The 22,311-nt window shown below is 36.4% G+C and overlaps 1 protein-coding gene across 4 annotated transcripts in view; it reads left to right on the top strand.

Moving 5' to 3' along the window:
• ITGBL1 (integrin, beta-like 1 (with EGF-like repeat domains)) overlaps positions 1-22,311 on the top strand; it is a 280,376-nt gene that overhangs the window by 241,807 nt on the left and 16,258 nt on the right. For all 4 annotated transcript variants that reach the window (XM_011977218.1, XM_011977217.1, XM_011977219.1 and 1 more), the window contains one exon: positions 13,710-13,826. In XM_011977218.1, the coding sequence (XP_011832608.1) occupies positions 13,710-13,826 (117 nt within the window). The remainder of the gene's footprint in view (positions 1-13,709; positions 13,827-22,311) is intronic.

Here is a 22,311-nt window from a genome sequence, read left to right on the forward strand (position 1 = left end):
CTGGGATTACAGGCACGTGCCACCACGCCCAGCTAATTTTTTGTATTTTTAGTAGAGATGGGGTTTCACCATGTTAGCCAGGATGGTCTCCATGTCCTGACCTCGTGATCCAACTGCCTCAGACTCCCAAAAGTGCTAGGATTACAGGCGTAAGCCACCGCACCTGGCCGAGAAACACTTTCTATAGAAACATTTATCTGATTATATCAACAACAACACTTTCTTTCACTGGTGAATGGCATTGATTGCCTGTGTGTATCCTTCAGCATTTATCTCATAAAGTAATTTTATGGTGAATTACAGTTGAGTGTGTTTGTTTACAATCTGGAATGAAATCATTAAAGTCAATGTCAAAGATCAGCCAGTATTTCATAGGACTTACGTATTCAGAAATCCATAGCCTTGTTTCAGAAGCAGGGCACTGCCCGATGACCAATCAGTGGGGTTTGCCAGCTAGAAAAAAAGGAGATTTTTTACTCTAATTTACATAGGCTGCTTCATGGTGGACTACACTGGTCAAGAACTTCAGCTCTACATATCCTAGCTCAGTCATTCATTGACTCAGTTTCAAAGTTACTTTTGTATGTGAGTATAATATTACTGCCTAATTTATAGCCTTCTTGTTAGAAAAAAGTGAATCTTGAATAGTTTTTGGTGGTGTTGTAGAAGCCACCTTAAGGTTCAAATAACGAGATAATCTGTTAGAGTACTAAATGACCTCCTCTGTGATATTTTGCTCCATAGTTTAGAAAACCTTTAGAGATGAGTGTGGCCTGGTATTTCTCTTCCCATGTTCAATTTTAGACACTCTAAGACAGAGAAGAGAAAATTGTATTAGTACAGCATTTGCTTAAATGTCTTGGTTCCTCACATAGTCCATGATTAATTACTTTAATCCTTGTGTACTAAGAAAACACAAATAGAAGAATCGACAATTATCTGTATTTTGAAGTCATGAGCAACTTTTTCTTGGCTAACGATTGATCTGTAATGTCAACGTGGCTTGCATTATAAGAAGTTTTACTGCCTGTTTTGAAATGGAAGGTGAAGGTGCCTCTTCACTTTCAAATGTCTGAAGGAAGATTACTTTATTCTCACAAAAATATTTGTACTTAGCTGAAATGGTACAGAATATTATAGTTCTCAAGTGTTTAATTCCTTCTCATAGAAATTGCAAGGGAACTTAGGATGCATTTGGCAGGCGCTTTTTCTAGTGCAATCAGGTTGCTATGGCAAACCTATTATTTTAGGCAAAGAAGGACTATGTTAGTAAAGTGCTCATCTATTTTCTGTTTTATGTGAGCCTCTAATTACTCCCCAACTATTGAGCATGTACTGCAAGTGTGGTTTTTATCATTTTAAAAAGTGAAAAAAAAAAAATAAGGTCATGGAGAGTGTGCCTGCTGTTACCACCGCAGCAGGTGCATTTGATGATACAGTGGTCTCCTGAAATCATCTCATTCTGGGTCGGGGAATACACTTATTTTTTGTTTGCACAGAAAAGTACAATGAAAAAGGAAGTGAACAAATTGTATGTGAGTAATTGAACTCCAAGCCTCCCAGCTGTGTTTTATTTATCAAAATATAATGATAATAATATCTAATATTTGTTGAACACTTACTATGTGCCAAGCCTTGTACTGTGTAGTTTGTACACATTGCAACATTTAGCCCTTACAATCATCCTGTGCTATGGGTATTATTTTTACTCCCATTATGCAGCCACAATGAATGAGGTTTAACTTGTTCTTCCAAGGAATCACATTTAGTTGTGTATGCGCCAAGATTAAAATCCAGACCTGTTAAAAGTTAGTGCCCACGATTTTAATTGTTATGTGTGCCACAAAATGTATTTCCCTTTTAGACACTTAAACAAACACGTTAAGGCTCAACCCCACATTATCTTTGCCAGAAACTTTCTCTAACCCTGCCGGCCCTGTGTGCGTGTGCATTTTATCTTCATTTCCCCTGCTAGTAAAAGTGTTTAAACATCTTTCTTTTGTATCTCAATATCTAGCATGATACTTACCCCATAGTTGATAGTCAAAATGTGTCTGGGGAATGATCAAAGTAATGCAGACATTTAAGATTGTGAGCCCTGCTGAACCTATTCTTGAGCAAGAACATGTGTATTCTCTATGTGGGGTAGTTAGAAGGAAGTTAGTATTCTTCAGCTGAACACTTGAAATGTGACCATATAGGGATGAAATGTGTGTGTGTATGTGTGTGCATGTGCCTCTGTGTGTGTGTGTCGCATATTCAGTCATAGTTTCTGGAGATTATTACAATTTTTAACACTAGCAGTTCAAGTCCAGGCATCTACCCTGTGGCTTCTGACTTTGCAGATTTTCATCCTTTCACAAATGTGCAAAAATGTTACTGGTGGTCATGCAGAAGAGAGGTAATTGGTCCTGAATAAAGAATGACTTTCCTGAATTAGTTATCTGAGGACTCTCTTGATTGTTAATCCATGAGGTTAGTGGGCGGCTGTGTCTGTCTTCTTTGTCTTCTTATCTCCCCATCTAAGATCTAGAAACTTAGTCCCTGCTGGTTTGAAGCCTGTGTCCTGTGGAAATTAGACCTTAAAAGGAGAAAATCAAAGAAAGTGAGGGAAGGAGATGTCAAAGTCTAAGGCTTGAGATATTGGTTGTGGTTGAGATTATGAAAAAGGGGGAATTCAAGAAGAAAAGAAAAACCTGGAAGAAAGAGGGAAGGAGTGAAGGTGGGGTGTGTGTGTGTGTGTGTGTGTGTGTGTGTGTGTGTGTGTTGGGAGAGAATACTCAGATGGGAAAGGGAGGGTGTAGAGAGAGGATCAAGAAGAGGCAGAGAGGGAGAGAAAAGAGGAAGAGGAATATAGCTCGAAAAACAAATGTCACACTTCACAATTTCACAATCTTTACCTTATACCAGTTTTAGAAAATTAACCTCTACCAGAAATTGACACCTTTCCATAAGGCAATGCTTCCAGATATGACTCATCCAAGAATTTTTACCTATTAAAAAATAAGACAGACAATAGTTAAATAAGTGATTGTGGAAAAACAGATGACCTTTCCGTTTCTTCTTTTACCCTCTGACCTTGAGGGATGACCTAAACATCTTTGGTTCACTCTATAATTTTGAGCAAATCACGTATTACGTCACTCTCAGAACTTCATTTTCCACATCTGTAAATTGTGGGGCTAGTTGGGCTTGATCACCCTTCGTTACTCTTCTATGTCTAACAGTCTCCGATTTTATGAAATAATTAAATGATTATTTCTACTGTAACTGCACTCCAGCAATTAATCAGGATGTAAACCAATGAAATTACTACAGTTTTAATCTTTCTATTTGTAATAATGCAAATGAGGCAATCTGCATTTTATAAAGGTCACAAGCTACTCTTTTTCATTTTGTCTTACACTTTAGTTATACTGACTTACCCTATAAGCAGAAGAAAAGTTCGACTTTGTCTTTCTAGTATTAAAATAATAGTATTTTGTTTATATAAATCTTGCAGTACCCTATGGATAACATTCCAAAAAATCTGTGAATGAGAATTTCTTCTAGGCTATATCAAGTAAAATTTAGTAACAAAGATTTCAGAAGTTTCAAATATTTCAATGAACGTGGTAACTTTCCAAAAAAAGTGTAATTATTTCAAGTTAGCAGTTAATTTCCATGGTGTTTACTAAAAGATAAAAGTAATTTCATATTCATAATGATCAATGCATATTACTTCTATTGTGAAGAACCCATTTTCGTCCTTGGTTCATTTTTCTTTTGCCAATTTATTATTAGTTGTTTTTACTTTAGATCATACATGTAGTAATGTTTTCTTAGTGTCTATATTATTTGTACAAATATTTTGTCCTTATTTATCGTTTATATTTTAGTCTTAGGTTATTTGTTGCTCTATAGAAATTGAATATTGAATATTTTATGGTCAAATTTATTAATGTTGTCCTTTATATTTCTAATTTGGTGTCATATTTAGAATAGTTTTTCTCACCCAACTGTTATGAAAACTCTCACCTATATTCTTGTCTAGTTTTATGACTTAAACTTCTAAATTTGAATGTTGAAACCCCTGGAAATGTATTTAGTTGTAAGGAGTTAAGTGAAGGGGATGAATATTTTTGAAACATGACTCACCAATTTTATCAAACTTATTTTTTGAATAATCCATTATGCCCAGAAAAGTATATAACATAAATTTATAGCATTATGAATCATTATAAAGTAATCACATGCCCAGGTTCAGAAATAGAAGAATGCCAGAATCCCAAAAGCTCCATTCTCACTTCTCTGGAATCAGCATACTCTCTGCCTAAAAAGATAACCTTTATGCTCATGTTCATAGTAATCACCTCCAAAACTTTCTTTAAAGTTTTCCACCTAGGTATATATTCCCAGACAGTATGATAGTTAGATTTGACTTTTTTGGAATTCATCAAACAGCATGCATTGTTTTATGACTGAGTTATCACACTCTACATTATATTCTTAAGATTCAGGCAGTACGTTGCATGTATTTGCAATTCTTTCTTTTAATTACTGTAGTGTTTCATTTAAGAATATAGCTGATATGCAAGTATTCCACAATTGATGAACACTTCAGGCATTTCTCCTTTGAAGTTGCTAAGCGTAATGTTGCTATGATTATTCTGGAACATACCCTGTTTCACATGTGTATGCTTTTCTCTAGGGAACTTAACCAAGAATTGAATTGCTGATTCTTAGATTATGCATGCCAATTTCACTAGATAATGCCAAACAATCCCCAAACTATTCTACCAATTTATATTCTCGCCCTCTGCAAAAGACTTGTCTGATATTTCCAAACCATTGCCAATGCTTATTAGGGTCAGTTTTTAAATGTTTGCTATGCTAATTGGTTTGTGATGGAATCTTTTTGTGGTTTAGTTTGTATTTCCCATATGAATAAGAGGAGGAGTGTATTTTTATACATTTACTGGTCATACAATCCCATTTTCTGAAGTGCCCATTCAGATCTCCTGCCCATGTCTTTAGTGGATTTTATGTATTTTTTGTTGTTGTTGTTGTTGTTGTCGTTAGACTTCTTTAAATAGTTTGGATATGAGACAGTTGTCAGATATGTGGGTCACTGATATCATCTCTCATTCTGTGGCTCACCTTTTCACTCTCTTATTTTCTAATGTAGTAAAGCTCCTCATTATAATTCAAATGGTTAATATTTTCTTTTTTAGTTATTTACTCTAGCACCATTTATGTGAAAGGTCATCTTTCCTTTATTGCTTTTCAGTGTCACCTTGTTCTAATCCGGTATTCATATATGCAAGGGGCTGTTTCTGGATTCTCTATTCTATTCTACTTGGTCTCCACCTCCACCAAAATCCAACTTTTAAAATTACTCTGCCTTTAAAATAAGCCTTGATATCTATTTCAAAAGGTATTTCTACCTTTTTCTTGTTCATAAGTATTTTGGTTATTGGTGCTTTCCATTTCTGTATAAATGTTATAATTGGCTTTTAAGCTTTAAAAAATCCTGGTAAGATTATGGTTGTAATTATATTGAAGCTATAGATCAATTAGGGGACATTTGGTATTTTAACAATATTGAATAATAAACATACAGTATTTCTTCACATTTAAATCTCAGTTTTCATTTGTATAATGCTGTATATACATATGTGATTTATTTTTGTATATATGTTTGCTATAGGGCAACTAATATACTCTCTTAATAATCCATATTATTTGTTAGTAGTTTTTGCATTGTCTACATGCACAGTTTTTGGTTAAGTAATTTTTGTTTCCTTCTTTCAATTCTTTATGTCATCTTTTTATCCTTACCGTATTCTACCAACAAAGACACCTAGTGCAATATTGAATAGAACTAAAAGAGAAATTTATCTTTTTCTTATTCCTAATCCAAATGGAAGATTTTAAAATGTTTACTGTCAGCACCAACCAATTATTATTAAGTGTGTGCATTTCTTTAACATTTTTTCTCTCTTCCTCTTTATTCCTTTTTCACTAGTAAAACACTTTACTATAGTTGGAGGACATTTTATTTAGTTTAATAATGTAAAATTGGTGATGTCTGGGTATTTTTAACTTAGAAAAAGCGTCATTTTACATTGTTCAACTTACCCGTTGTGACATTTCTCCACTTATCTTCCATAGATGCACACAGACTCTATTTTTAAAAGTATTCCTGAATATTACCATACTTGTTATTTCAGACAAATTTGAGAATCATTTCATCAACTTGAAAATATTCAGTGAGTTTGATTGGTACAATACTGATTTATTAATTCAGGAAAAAATCAGACACTTTTCTTACTCAATAAGAAAGTATGTCCTTTTTAAAATTATAAGTCTTCTCCTATGACCCTCACTATGACTTTATAGTGCAATGTTTTATAAGTTCATTTATTTTACATTGCTGATATTTTTGTACATGAAACAATTTTCCATTATATTAAGTTGGGCTAGTGTTGGCACATAAAAATTTTATCATTTCTGTATGTTAATTTTGTCACAAGACACCTTGCCAAAATGTTTTATTACTTTAAATGCATTCGTAATTTTTAAAATCTTAGGCATAAAGACAGACCATCTGCTAATAATGATCTTGGCTCTTTATTATGTTATTTGTCTAATTTTTATTAAATTGCACTTAAACTATAGCAGTGGTTATTATAAGCATCTTCCATCTCTAACTTAGATCATTCCCTGTTAAACATAATGTTGGATAGCTTTTGAAAGGATTATTATATATACCTATTGACATTATTATTTAAGCAATTTTATAGAATAGTGTCTTCTCAAGGGATGACTCTAGGCCTGTGATATATTTGACAGTGTTCATCATGTAAGACAGTTGTTTAATCCATGGGATAGCAGGAAATTTTGGAAAATATAGAGGAGAGAAGGTTTAGGGCTGAGCCATGGGTCAATCCGAGATTTAGATATTTGTATAAAGATGAGAATCCAGTAATATAGCCTAAGAGGAATTCATAATCTAATAATAGATTATGAATATGATCTATTTATAGATCATAATAGATTATGAATATGATTATGAATATGATATGAATAGGTAATAGAAGAAAGTGTTTCCCAAAAGGGCCAGGTCAACTCTCAAAAGCTTCCGAGAGGTTATATAAGATGGTACAGAGCATTGGGCACTGGGTTGGAGTCATTGGAGACGTTGCTGAAGAAGTCCTTGTCACATAGCGGCATCTTGAGATAACTGGATTGGGTTGAGATGAGACTGGAGTTAAGAGAACAACAGCAAGCTTCTTTTCGAGAAGTTTGCTTTAAATTGTGCTTTGCTGCTATGCTTTTGCAACGCAAGGTGCTTTCTATCTTTTACTCATCTATGTTTTGCACCATTCCTATGTTACTCCTCCCAGCAACCACACCACCATGGTGTTCCCCTATTAGAATGAAGCAGTTCTAGCTAAGCCTCCTTTTCCTCCTCCTCCTTATTCTCCTGCTTCTCTTTTTAGCTACCTTTGAGGTTTAATCTCTCATATATGCCACCCATATAAAGAGAAAAAATAATGTGATATATTTTTCATGGATTATGCCAAGATAATTTTTGAAGGCAGCTCATTGTTAGAGGGGGTGCTGTGGTCTATAGGTGAGGTCTGGAAGAACTTCAGACAAATATTCAAGTGCTGAGTGATTTATAAACCCAGAGCAGAGTTTTTACTTCCAGAATTATTTTTTCATATAATATATTCAATCTAATAGCATTAAAATGCTATTCAAGATTACACATAGCATTCTAAAATTTTAAGCTTCCAGTTTAATGAATACTTTAAAGATTTTGAGATATCTGTATAGAAGATTGGGTTTAAGGTAAGAATGAGATAATGTGGATTATGTTGAGATAATTTTTGAAGGCAGTTCATTGCTAGTGGGAGAGGGTGCTGTGGTCTATAGGTGAGGTCTGGAAGGGCCTCAGACAAATATTCAAGTGGCAACTATTTTATAAACCAAGAGCAGAGTTTTATTTCCAGAATTAGTTTTACATATAATATATTCAATATACAAAATGCTATTCAAGAATACATATATAACATTCTAAAATGTTAAGCTTCCTCTTTAATGAATACTTTAAATATTTTGAGATAGTTATATAGAAGATTGGGCTTAAGGTTAGAATGAGATCCTGTCCTAGTAAATTTTAGCTGTCTATATATTCTATAAAGCAATTATTAAATATATTGTGATCTTTTAGTTTCATACTAGTAGCATTTTTTTATTATGAAATTAGTAATGCTGGTCAAAATATTTAGGGTTTAATTTTGGTGATATAATCAATCATTCCTCCACATTTTTGGTAGTCAATATGCAGTAAAATGAGATAAATGCTATAGAATCGCAGACTTTAGAGGCATATATATATCTTTTATTTAACAATGCACTCCCATATCTAATCATGCATTTCATACAAAACAAATTCTTAAATATTTGTTGAATTTTATATAAAATATTTTGGAGTAAGTGAATCAAGGTTTTCACATTTTAATCTAGTTCTTATGAAAAAAACATATTCTAAGGTGAAAATAGACACTTTATCTGAATCTTATATCTTAATGATTGTGGGAAAATATAAATTTAAAGAGATTTAAATTATGAGTTTATATTAAAATGATTACCTGCACATAGAGCTATAAATTGTGCTTATATCTTGACTTATAATTTGTCTGTATTTTACACAAGTTCAGAGTCTGAACTTGTTTGAATTTTTAAGTAAAATCTATTTTGATCGGAACTTCTAAAAATCTGCCTTAGTTCATTATTCTTCTTTGATAGCTTATAATGAGCTTTAAAATATAATTCATAAAAATTGCAGTTCTTTATGAAATGATATCATTGGAATGATTTTGTATGTGCCTAAAGATTATCTACTTTATTAAAACTTAATAAGAGGAGGCAGACTCAGTGTAGAGTAAATTTCAGATAAGTTTGGTGGGATGATATTGATGATATTGGCTGAATTAATTTCTTCTCACACAGTTACTTCTATGCTCCTTTCTGTCTGTTACTGAATTGTCTCCTTGCAAATTACTTGCTTTATTTTTATTTCTTTGGGTATCTCTTTTTTTACATTTTCTTTTAAATATGTTGTATAAAATAGCACAGTGCTGGAAAGGCAGATTTCCATTATCCTTCTTTCTCATATATGAGAGTATTAATTTGATATCGATTTCAGAAGCCACAGTTGTATCTCCATAGCAGTAAAACAATCACTGAAATAATAATAATATCATTTAGTAAACAAAAAGATTGGACTCAATTTCTTATCTGAAATCAAGTCAATAAACATGTATGTCAGCGTCCTTCTACTACATTAAGGGAGAACTTAGTTGGCTGCTAACAAGATACAAATCTTACTGTTAGTCTGGACCATAGTGATTTTATCACTTACGATTGGGTTGAGGCACTTGCTTATCTAGTTTAAACTTTGCATTCAGTGTTCTACTAGGGGTAAAGACAAAGGGCTGTGGGATCAGAGAGGTGACAGTTCTTCCAGGTAACCAACCAGGGATGGCAAGGAAGGTTTCAGAGAGATTAGATTTGAGCTGGCTATGGGACACTGAGTAGGACTTTACAGAGAAAATGGCGGTGAGCACCACAGAGGGAAGAAATAGGGAACATAATCTCTCTGAACATGAGTGCACAATAATTCCTGGATATATGCTTGGAAAGGTAAGTTGGACCTTATGTGGAAAACTCTGTTGAAGAATCTAGCCTTTGCTTTGAAGGTTACGTGGGGCCATCAGAGGGATTTATGCAAGGGAATTACATAATCATATGTATGTTTTATGAAAGTGGATTATGTGAAATTTCACAAAAGACCCAAGAAGAGGAGTAGGTTTGTGAATACAGATGATGAGTTTGTCATGGGACATATTTAATTGATCTAACCATGGAAAACACAAATGAAGGTATTCAGGCAATTGAAAATGAATACCTATTCTGGGAGAGATATACTATTTCAGATTCAATTTCTACCATTAATGCTCATGTATTGTGTGAATATTTCTATAGTATTTATATATGATTATTGTTTAATGCATGTGTTCAATAAATATTGATTCAAAACATTATGATGACTGGGCATAGTGGCTCACACCTGTGATCTCAGCACTTTGGGAGGCCAAGGCAGGTGGATTGCTTGAGGCCAGGAGTTCGAAACTAGCTTGGCCAACATGGTGTAACCCTGTCTCTACTAAAAATAGAAAAAAAAAAACTCAGCTGGGCGTGGTGGTGCATGCTTGCAATCCGAGCTACTCTGGAGAATGAGGCAAGAGAATTGCTTGAATCCAGGAGACGGAGGTTGCAGTGACCCAAGATTGCAACACTGCACTCACCGCACTCCAGCATGGGTGACAGAGTGAGACTCTACCAAAAAAAAAAAAAAAATATGAGGACACGTAAGAAACATAGTTGACTTTATTGAATTCGTGAAGGTGTGTGAGTCAGAGGGTGTCAGTGTCACAGATTTGTTGAAGTTTTCTTTGGACCTTGAAGAATGATTGGAAATATACCTGATAGGTATACGATAATGACTGAAACAAAATTGGTAGTGATTCATGGTAGTGGCTAAATAGAAGCTGTGAACTGAGGCAGCAAAATAATAAACTTACAAAAATTAGCTGGGCACGGTGGCGTGTGCCTGTAGTCCCAGCTGCTCAGGAGGCTGAGGCAGGAGAATCGCTTGAACCCAGGAGGCAGTGAGCTGAGATCACGCCACTGCACTCCAACCTGGGTGACAGAGCAAGACTCTGTCTCTAAAAAAACAAAAAAATATGGAGTGCATGAAGAATTTACTCTTTTTTTTTTTTAACCTCTCTGTCTGCAATAAATTAGCCTTTCCTAATGTATTATATTTTAATTTTTAAATTTTTAAAAAATTTTGTGGATATATAGTAGGTGTATGTATGTGTGGGAGATATGAAATGTTTTGACAAAGGATGAAATTTGAAATAAGTACACCATGGAGAATGGGTTACCCTCTCAAGCATTTATCCTTTTGAGTTACAAATCAGTTACACTTTGTAAGTTATTTTAAAATATGCAATTGTTATTACTGACTGTAGTCACCCTATTGTGCTACCAAACAGTACGTCTTATTCTATTTTTTGTGCCCATCCTAATGCATTATTTTTGATTTTTGTCAGAAGCCACTGCATCTTATAAACTATATTAGGATTACATGCAAAAAGTTAATTCATCTCATAGTTGCCTTAATATTAGTCATTTTAAAACTCCAATAGATACATGGTGAAAAAAGAATTGGACATTGGTTAATATATTCTCTGACATTTAAAAAAGATAGTGGATTGTAATTTATCAGGAAAGAAAATGTGCTGATGCAGAATATTAACACTTTATTGTATAACTTTACACAAAAATAGAGGACAGAAATTATCCGCAATGAAAACAGTGGAATGTTGAAATCTGAACACATATGCCAGTGTTTAGTTCATCTTTTCTGAAGAGGCACAGAAGCCAATAAAGCATATTCAGGAAAATTACTATATGCCTTAAAATGTGAATAAATTTTTCACCATAAATACGTATGCCCTGAAACGTAGAAACTGATTCTGTCTCTGTAACTGGAATGCATTGCCGCTCAGGAATAATGCAACTGATGATCATGGCTTCCCACATCTGTCTGCAAAAGAACAGTTCACCATATCCAGACCGCACTGCTGATGGTACTACAGTTTGCTTCTCTCTCCCCACAGCCTGCATTATTGGAATCATTTGCACATCCACCCATGAAAAATATTAGAGCATTTATGCACATCGGAAGGTGACTGGAGTTCAGAAAATCTAGGTTCTAAAACCAACACTACTAATAGATAGAGAGTTGGCCTTGGGAAAATCATTTAGCCCCACCATGCTTGAGTTTCCTCATCTATTAAATAAATTGAAGGAAGTCATGGATCCTTCTGAAATTTTACCTAAAAAGTGTGTATTGGTATATCTTTCCAGGGATAGATCTGTGTTCTGCCAGTTATGGTTCTTGATTGCAAACAAAGAAACCAACTTCATTAAAAGGGATAAAAAAGATTTTATTAGAAGGCTTTAGACTCCGAATGCAACTTTGAACAATTAGCTCCTGCAGCAACCTGGGGAAGAAAGTCACTGCCAAGGACCAGTTCCTGCTGCCATCACTTCTGAATGTCAGCCACTGCATGCTGAGCTTCATGGCTCCCAGACATTGCTATGCTGTTGCACTTCCCATGTTGCCCACGGACACTGTGCCTTTGCTTTCACCCTCAAGAATCAAAGCCCTGACCAAGGGTGTCTAATGTGTCCCTGTTCTGGCTGCCAGGGTATAGGAAGAGGGAGTATCATTGAAGGAGGGAACCCCCTGCCTCCTGCTGAACTTGGAACTACCTCCAAGTAGAGATTAGTCGAAGGTCAGCCAGCACAACACTGTATTGCCATGTCTCTCACCAGATTCTCAAAGGGATCGTGACCCCATCATGTCAGCTAGAAAATATTATGAATCATTACATTAGATTATCTTTAATTACAGCTCTGAAATTATATGATCCTAGATACTAATTTTTCTTTCTCCCATCATCCACAACTCAGAATTTCTTTAACAAGATACAAGTTCAGCAACAGAGTGACTAACAACATTGCAAGGTCAGCCCTGAAGCATCTTGTGATTATTTCAGTGGGTGTGTAATTATGATGGTTGGGCTAATGACAGAGAGTAACAGATGTCTCAGAGCACTGCCACCCAAGTGAATTTCTGGCAAACCAGTAGCGATTCCTCAAACAAAAGAAATTTACTTTCTCATATAGCCTTCTGGTGCTGCATTAGGTGTACATTAAGATGCAATGTGGTTTAATGGTTAGTTGCACAAACTTTGAGGTTAATGAGAATGGATGTAAATTTTGAATCTATTTCTTCCTAGCTGATTCACCATTGGAAAGTTACTTGGCCTCTATACGTCTTGATTTCCTGTTTAGTAAAATGGTTCTAGTCAATGTGTGGTACTGGAAAATGAAATGATGTCATGCGGGGAATTATAGTGTTTTACACATAGTTACCACTCAAGAAATCATGACGAAACTCAGCATAATGGGACTAGTTAAGGGGTTCCCAAACTATGAACCAAATTCATTGCAAAAATATTTATAATTTTAAATTTTAAGATGAGGATAATAAAGATATTTAGATTATGTGCTTTGACATATGTTCTGTGCTAAAATAAGTTCTAAGAACTATAAAACTGATTACAAATAATCACTAAAACAGCACATTGAAACATACCTGTGAATACTTTTTTTTCTCATGGAGTAGTTAGATCCAAGATTAAAACCTTTTAAAATGACCACATTATGCTAAATTATGTCAGTATATATAATGTATTATGTTATGTTCAAGGAATCATCAAGCTAAGTTGTATATGACATAGCCAGAGAGTTTTATAATGGATTTATGTAAAAATGAATGAAACAAAAATTAGAGAATAGCAAATGTGAATGACTTCTGAGACAGCGACTGCCACTTCCACTCCAGACCACCACAGAATTTCTTTTTGAAGTTGGAAATGTGTATTTGTGTAACTATTCTCAGGCACAGACTAGAACTGTTCTAGGAGATTTGGGTTTAATAATGTGCTTGCCTCCTTGAAAGCCTTAGTGATTCTGGGACTCTCCTCATAAGTGTGCACTTTCTTTATACTTTCCAGGTAAATGTGAATGTGGCAAATGCACCTGCTACCCTCCAGGAGATCGCCGGGTGTATGGCAAGACTTGTGAGTGTGATGATCGCCGCTGTGAAGACCTCGATGGTGTGGTCTGTGGAGGTAGTAACCTTTCTCACAGCTGTATGCTACCTGCATGCTTTACCTGCCTTTCTTATTCTACTGACTCTTGCTTTTTCAGTTGCTGTTAAAAATAAGATAAACAGAAAGCAATATACCATTGAACCTAAAAGCAATATACAATTAGGTTTGTAATGACCTTTATTTCCCCGAACTCTTGATTTAGCAGGTATGTGAAAGTACGCAGTACACTATCAATAAAAGATCATTGCATCTAAGTACTAGGATACTTTATGACAGTGAAAGGTTTTGGGGCAGGTCAGCATTTTAACATGATTTTCATTACTTTATTTATAAACACTGGTAGGAGAAAGTATAGTATCACCCACAAACTTGAAAAAATGGAGTAAGATTACACTTAAAAATCACAAGCGGTGTATGCTCAGATTCCATGATGCCTCTCGTACCCAAAGAAGAGCTCACTGGCATTAATAAACTGTCTAGAGAATGAGTGAGGCAGATAGAGGGTAGTGAGCAAAGGTAACCTGCAAAACTGAGAGTCCTGGGAGTAGAGTGCTGATCTGAGCACCTCCATGGCCAGGAATGTGGGTCAACATTATTCTTGTATTGCATTCCTGAAAAAATTCATATCGCTGAGGTTGGTGCATGTGAATTACAGATATTTCCACGTTTCCAGTATCAATGAAGGGAGGTGGACATGGAATCACATTACAAGAAAATAATTATATCCCTTTAAGATAATTATTTTGAGGCAGTGGGCACTATTATTGGGGGAAACAAACAGAGTGTGTGTCTTTTCTGACTTTTATTTTAAATTCAGGGGTACATATGTAGGCTTGTTACATAGGTCCTATTGGATGGTGGAGGGTGGGATGAGGGACAGGATCAGGTAAAATAACTAATGGTTAGTAGAATGTGTGTCTTACTGGAAGGCTGAGGCACCATCCATCCATCATTATCTATCTATCTATCTATCTATCTATCTATCTATCTATCTATCTATCTATCTATCTGTCTATATCAATCATCTATATGCCTGTTCTCTCTCTAACCAATGATAAGACATTTGAAACTTGACAAAAATACTTTCTTCTTTCCTTTCTCTGTGAGTTGAGGGGAAAAGCCCTTTTAACCTGTTTATGCCTGAGGTTAGAATTTTTTGAATTTTTGCAGTCAGACCTTGGTGATGACCTTGAGCAGTAGGATATAAATAACTCCCACATGCTTAGCTTTCCAATAATGGAATACTGGGCATAAATTCATAAAATATCTGTTGTGCTGGGTGGTTTATCTTACGCCATTGTCATGGCAGCCACTCTAAGAGATTGTTTCTACTATTTTTTCTTTCATAAATGAAAAATTGAGTGATATTGGAGAAGTTAACATCCCATAACTAAAATGTGGCAGGCCCAGAATTTCAGCTCTGATGTTTAGTTCACAGATTGCTCCTTATGTCACAGTTTTCCCTAGAGTGACACCAAAGTGTTTTCACAATATGTCAATATTATTCTTAGGGTAAATCCTCTATTCACTGGTATTAGTTACAAGAAATACCTATGTAGGTTTTACTCTCTTTGTTTGTTAAGGACATGACATATATTAACTAATTTAATTCTCATAGCAATATGTATGTATGCATATATACATATACGTGTATAAAAAGCTTGCTTGACCCCTCAAAAGTGCCATCTACATGTCTCTGCTCTTGTTACCAATGTTGTTTTCTTTTCTTTCTTTTTTTTCTTTTTGAGACAGAGTCTCATTCTGTCACCCAGGCTGGAGTGCAGTGGTGGAAGCATAGCTCGCTGAAACCTCAAACTCCTAGGCTCAAGCAATCCTCTGGCCTTAACCTACTGAGTATATGGGACTACAGGCACGTACCACCACAGCTGGCTATTTATTTTTTGTAGAGATGGGGGGGCTCTTACTAAGTGGCCCAGGCTGGTCTTGAGCTCCTGGGCTCAAGGGATTCTCTTGCCTTGGCCTCCCAAAGAGCTGGAATTACAGGTGTGAGTCACGGAGCCTGGCCAGGAATGGCTTTTGAATGTTTTTGCTGCCTATTTGTTGCTTTGGAGTAATCTCAATATCTTTCACTTTCATCTTTAGGTCAATGGCTCTCAAAATGATTTATCAGTAATCAGTCATTTTTGGCTTTAGATTCTTTTCAGTTTCTAATAAGATATTTTCATATGGATCCTCCAAATTATACATGGTTTAAACTGGAGTAATTATTTATTTCTTCATTAATAAACAAATATTCATTGAGCATCTACTGTTTGCCAGCACTAGAGATTCAGTGGTGAACACAGAGCATTTGCTCTCCTGGAGCTTATTGTTGAGCGTGAAGGGAGGACATTGAGAAAGGAATGAAAAGGAGCTGAGTGATCTGAAAAGAGACTTGATTCAATGGGAATATACATAACAGGGGGATTTAACATAGGCTGAAGACTAAGAAAGGCTTCTCTAATGCCTTCATATCTGGATAACAACTAAGTAATGCAGACTATGTGCTTTACAAGTATTAACTACACCTCACAACAATACTTGATAGTAATAGGATACATGGAAGTTGGCTAGGTAGGGGAAGTGGGGTGCAGTCAGAGAGCAGCTTGTGCTCAGCTGTGTGGGAGAAAAGAGTGTGTGATGTGTGCCAGGAACATTTGAGGACTAGAGAAAAACCCTGTGTGGTTGCAGATTAGAAAACCAAAGGGAAAGGAGTGTGATGTGTTTTGTAAACATGTTGATAACTTGGGGCTTTACTCCAAAGGTGACAGGAAACCAAAGGAAGGGCTTAAACAGAGCTTAAACGTGATCACAGTATTTTAAAAAGCACTTCTGGTTGTCAGGTTGAGTATGGATTGCTCCAAGGACTATGTGTGTTTGTTGGTTAGTAGGTGAATCTGGATGTTAGGAGATGAGCCCTGGTGAGAGACGAAGGTGCCTTAGCTGGATGGAAGACAGTAAAGGTGGAGGATCTTGAATGTGTTGGAGAACACGTTAGAAGCAGTGTGGCCAAGAGGCTAACAAGAGCCTTCACCCTGCTGCAAGAGAGTCCACCACTCTGTTAAACTCCTAGCTCTGGTTCCCTGGCAACAGATGAAGATGGTACGTTTCAGTGTTACCAAGCAACATTGTTCATGGTCATGATGACTTATGATTGATAAGTTTCTACTACCTTGGAAGAGATGATGAATTGAACTATAAGCAGCTGATGGGAACATCATGCTTTTGGATTTCACAAGTGTCATAACTCTGCCAACAGTCTTGTCCCTTGTGGGTTTCCTGAAAGCTATGCTTACGGAATCATCGGGAAAGATTTTGGCTCCTGTTGGGCGTGTGACTTCTTCTAAGCCAGAAAAGCCTCAACATCTGTGCAGTGTGGATCTCATCTCTGTGCATATGGGCTGTGTTATCCCAAGAAAAAATAATCCCCAATTATATGAGTTCATCCTCATGAAGTCCTGCAAGGACTCCCATGGGTATATCCTGTTGCCTGACAGTGCCCTGCTGGTAAGATGTGGCTCCTGTCCCACAGCTTTCGAAGGAGACTGGTGGCAAGTGTCAGCCAGAAAGCTTAGGTGAAACTTGGAGCTCCCTCCCCAGAGTACAAGCAGTATTTAAGGAAATTCATGATTGCACAATATGAGGGGCAGGGTAGGATCAAGGATGATGCTAGGTTTCTGGTTTGAGCAATTGAATGGTGGAGGAGACTATGCTTGTCTTGACCAGTTGTCTCCATTTCTTGAAAAATTGATTTCTTCACAGAGAGCAACAGAAATGGAGAAACTTGGATATGTTGCTCCCTTTGGAACATATCCCTTGGATATATTTGTTCCCTCTCCCTGACATTCTAGTCCTTATTATCACTTCTCCTTGTGAATGACTTCTCATTGTCCTTCCATTCTTCCATGATTTTTCCAAATTATCTCCTTTAGGAAGTCTTTCTGAAATGATGTCCTACTTCTTCTGTACTGCACCACCTGCATTGTAGTGTGATGTGGTTGTGTTGAGAGTGTCCCTGTGTCCCTTTTCTTTAAGTCTACAATTCTCATGGATATAATCAATCTCTCTCTCATTCTCATATTGTCAAAGCTAGGATAAAGGTTAATGCTCAATGTTTTTATTTGAATAAATGATCAAGTAAAGGATTCACAGTAAGTTAAGGAGAATGAGAAAGGAAGGACTATTCCAGCTTTGGATACAGGATTCTTCAAGTTGAGGTTAGGATGTTATTCGAACCTTGAACAGCTAGTATTTAGATGTGCAGAAATAGGATGTGAAGAACATTTTAGGCCTGGAAAAGCAGAGCAAAAGCACAAAGGTGAAAGATATTTATTAGATACTGAAGGAATGTATCTATTTCATTTTTTTTTTTTTTTACATCAAGAGCACTTTCTCAGCTGCTTCTGTACCCGTCATTAGAAAGGATTTTTTTCACAGATTACTTCCTCGTGTCATTTATAATACATATTTTGTACCTTCATTTATTATACTTGGCTCATCTTTAGATATCAGGTCTTTAAAAATATTGTTAAATTAATGTTTTTGCTTTCAAAATTAAAGAAAATAAGTAGAGAAAAATGGAAACAACAAAATAAAAATCACCCATTAATTGATCATCCTAGAATAATAAATGATGACACTATGTTGTGTTTCTTCCTAGGTTTTATTTCCGAGGAGTAAAATTATTTTCAAAATATAAGTTCATAAATCTTCTTTAGGGCCAGGCATGGTGACTCGCGCCTGTAATCCCAGCACTTTGGGAGTCTGAGGCAGGTGGATCACGAGGTCAGGAGAGAGAGACCATCCTGGCTAACACGGTGAAACCCTGTCTCTACTAAAAATACAAACAATTAGCCAGGCATGGTGGCGGGCGCCTGTAGTCCCAGCTACTAGGGAGGCTGAGATAGGAGAATGGTGTGAACCCAGGAGGAGGAGCTTGCAATGAGCCGAGATCGTGCCACTGCACTCGAGCCTGGGTGACAGAGCGAGACTCCATCTCAAAAAAATAAGAAACAAAAAATAAATCTTCTTTGGGTATTTTGATATTTTGTCTAGATGAAGTCCACATTGTATGTATCCTCAGTTGCTTTAGTGTACATGGTGTACACTTTGTTTCATTTTTTTCACGTAAGTTTTAAGTGAGAAGAAGTAACTATTTTCTTTGGAATTAAGTGAGGCAGTGCCGTACAGCAAAATGAATGGGAACCCTGTATTCAGACAGACCAGGATTTTAATCCTTGCTCTATTTCCTGCTTATTGTAATAACTTGAACAGGTTGTCCTCTCTGCTTTGGTTTACCTATGTATTTATTTGGCCTCTCTACCTTGGTTTAGTCCTGTACACAACAAGGATAATAATCCATTTGGCTTTATGATAAGAATGAGACCTAAAGAAGGAAATGTGCCTGGTACTATATGGCAGAACATCAAATATATTCATCATATATTTGATGAATGCCCTGTATCTGTGATGAAAATAAAAGATTGTAGTGGCCATCTGCATTGCAGAACAAAGTAATACATCTGTCTCAGGTATCTGGAAGCACTAGCTGCAGAGTGTTTTGGAAGGAAGTTGGACTCACACAAATCAGTCGCTCTGTACCTCAGGGAGGAAATCACAGCTGGTTTTTCCAAAGCAATTAGTCCCCCCATCATCTCGCCAGTGGAGAACAAATCTTACTAATATGAGAGTCTGAAACACACAGACACCATCCCTCTGTTATGGCTTCAGAGGATAACAAAATAGAGAGTGACTCATTTTGGTAATTTTTTTAGTTCTCCACCAGACACTAAGCCGTAAGATCTGTGGCCTTTCACATGGAGGATATAAAATCTATACATCCAACATGTGGCCAGAGAGTGAAATATGGTACGTGACTCCAAAACCAGGGACTGTCTTAGCATTTTAGCAAACAAGCAAATAAGTAAAATGAAAAACATGTATAAACTTAACTGATTAGCAGATGCATGAGAACTAAGAGCCAATAGTATGTATCCCCTTTCCTACCAATAACCCTAAAGATGATTAAACCAATTCTGATAGGTTGGATAAATTAGCAGTTGTACCTGAAGGTGAATGTAACTAATTTCATAATTTTTACAGTTCAGTTTTGATTACACCAAAATTACAACCTGAAAAAGAGTCATGAAAATGACTAGCAGAAAGAAAATCAGCATGAAGTGAGATCATTCTTCATTTAATTAACTTGTGAGTCATGTTCAATCATCATAGACTGTCTGTGGATGTTCTCAGAACATCTTTATTAAAAGAAAATGTTACGTGACCTATGCATGCATGGATTTATTATCAGATAAGTCACTATTTATAAAAAGCATGATTTGTCCAGTGGTAGTTCCTAAGGTTTATTTATTTTATTGGTATATTATTTTAAGATGACACAAGTAAAATATATTCACATACTGGTGCATGTGTGTTTAATTGTTTAGCCTAATATAAATTAAATCAGAGACTTCCCTCCTGTGTGCCATATACCCAGGGTGAGAATAAGAACTAGGCTGCTTATTGCTTTTCTTCTTTCCTCTATGCTCCTGGAATAGCTACCCATGAGTCCAATTTAAAAAACAAGAAGGGATAATGAAGAGCCACCTCTTAATTACATAATCAGTTCACATTTCTTCAGGGAATTCTCTAGTTCATCGCTGCAATTTGAAGGAGATCATGCCACCTGAGAGTATGAATTCAGTAACTCCCAGGCACTGATGGATTTCTTGTATGAGGAAGAGATCAGACCACATACTCAGACTAAGCCTTTCTTAAATGGACAATACAGTCAGAGTGTGATTGTCTCCAAATTACATCTTAAAATTGCACACCTGTTTCGTGAATTTGCAAGTGGATCAGTTAGTCCTGCGTTTGGCTGAAGGGGATGGACACAGATCCTGAGTCTCCAGGTTGTTATTCCAGGGATGGATGGATGGTAAGGTGACTGCCTGAGCACCACAGTGTCCCTGAACCCTATCTCTTTCTCCTGCTCTGCCCTTCCAGTATAACGTTTGTCTTTGTTATGGTTTGTCTGTGTCCCAACCCAAATTTCATCTTGAATTGTAGTTCCCATAATCCCCAGGTGTTGTAGGAGGGATCCAGTGGGAGATACTTGAATCATGGGGTTGGTTTTCTCCATGTTTTTCTCGTGATAGTAAGTTCTCATGAGATCTGATGCTTTTATAAGGGACTTCTCCCTTCACTCGACTCTCATACTTTTTCTTCCTGCTATCATGTGAAGAAGGACATATTTGCTTCCCCTTCCACCATAACTTTAAGTTTCCTGAGGCCTCCCCAACCATGCAGAACTGTGAGTCAATTAAACCTCTTTCCTTGCAAATTACTGAGTCTTGGGCAGTTCTTTACAGCAGAATGAACATGGATTAATACAATTATCATGTTCATAAGCAACCTCCAGTTGTGTCCTTCTTCCAGGGAAGAAGAAATAGGACAAAGGGCAAAGGACATGTGCTGGCTGAGTTTGTCCCATTTCCTTTGGAAGGCAATAGTTTCCTAGAAATCTCACCCAGGAGATTTTCTCTTATTTCTCATTTATTAGAGCTATGTCATATGGGTGCTTTCAGGTCAAAGGGAGCATGGTTAGTCACTTCCCAGATAGGCATAGTGTCCCCTCCCTGAAAAAAAATGAGGAATTGTTTGTTATTAAGAAGGAGGGAGGATATTGGATAGGCAATATGTAGTATCTGATTGAATCCATGTCTATTCATAAGTCAGTTTCCTATTGGGACTCATTATCACAGTGTTTTAAGGAAATGTGCCTCAGAGCCAATGGATTGCATGGAAAAAAGTCATTATCTAGATGAGTGCTGTCCAATAGCACTTTCAAAGATGGAGGAGGTGTTCTATATCTACAGTGTTCTGCATAATAGCCACTGACCACATGCGACTATCAAGCACTTGAAAGGTGATTAGTGAGACTAAGAAACTGAGTTTTAAGTTTTACTTTAATAAATTTAAATAGGCACATGTGGCTAGTGACTACTGTATTATGCTGGACAACACAGGCCCACTGTACCATTAAACACAGGTGTTATTATCAATGAATGGTCTGTGTAGATGATTCTCTAACAGTTCTGCCCTGAGTGTTCCTCTTACAGGTCTAAGTGGCAACACAGTCGTGTTGATGAGACAAAAGATGAATAAAACTACTTCTATGGTCTTATTTTTTAAACTCAAATTTCCAGGAACATTCCACTTAGTAGACCTCCAGTATGGGACATGCTCCTTTGTCATTTCATGAGACAACACAATCTTAGTTTTCTCTTTCTTTACTGAATGTTCTTGTCTGGCTTTTCTCGTTACCTAACTCTAAATATTGGGGTTTCCCAAGACTAATTTCTCCCCAGATAGCTGCTTCATTTCTAGGGCTTTAAGTGTCATCTACATTTGTAAGCTCCAACATGTTCATGCCTAGAGCTAACCTGTTCTCTGAGCACCAGCTTGTGCCCAGCTGCTCACTTGACCTCACTATCTCTTTGTC

This window comes from Mandrillus leucophaeus, unplaced genomic scaffold (genome assembly GCF_000951045.1).
Source record: "Mandrillus leucophaeus isolate KB7577 unplaced genomic scaffold, Mleu.le_1.0 Scaffold175, whole genome shotgun sequence".
NCBI lineage: Eukaryota > Metazoa > Chordata > Mammalia > Primates > Cercopithecidae > Mandrillus > Mandrillus leucophaeus.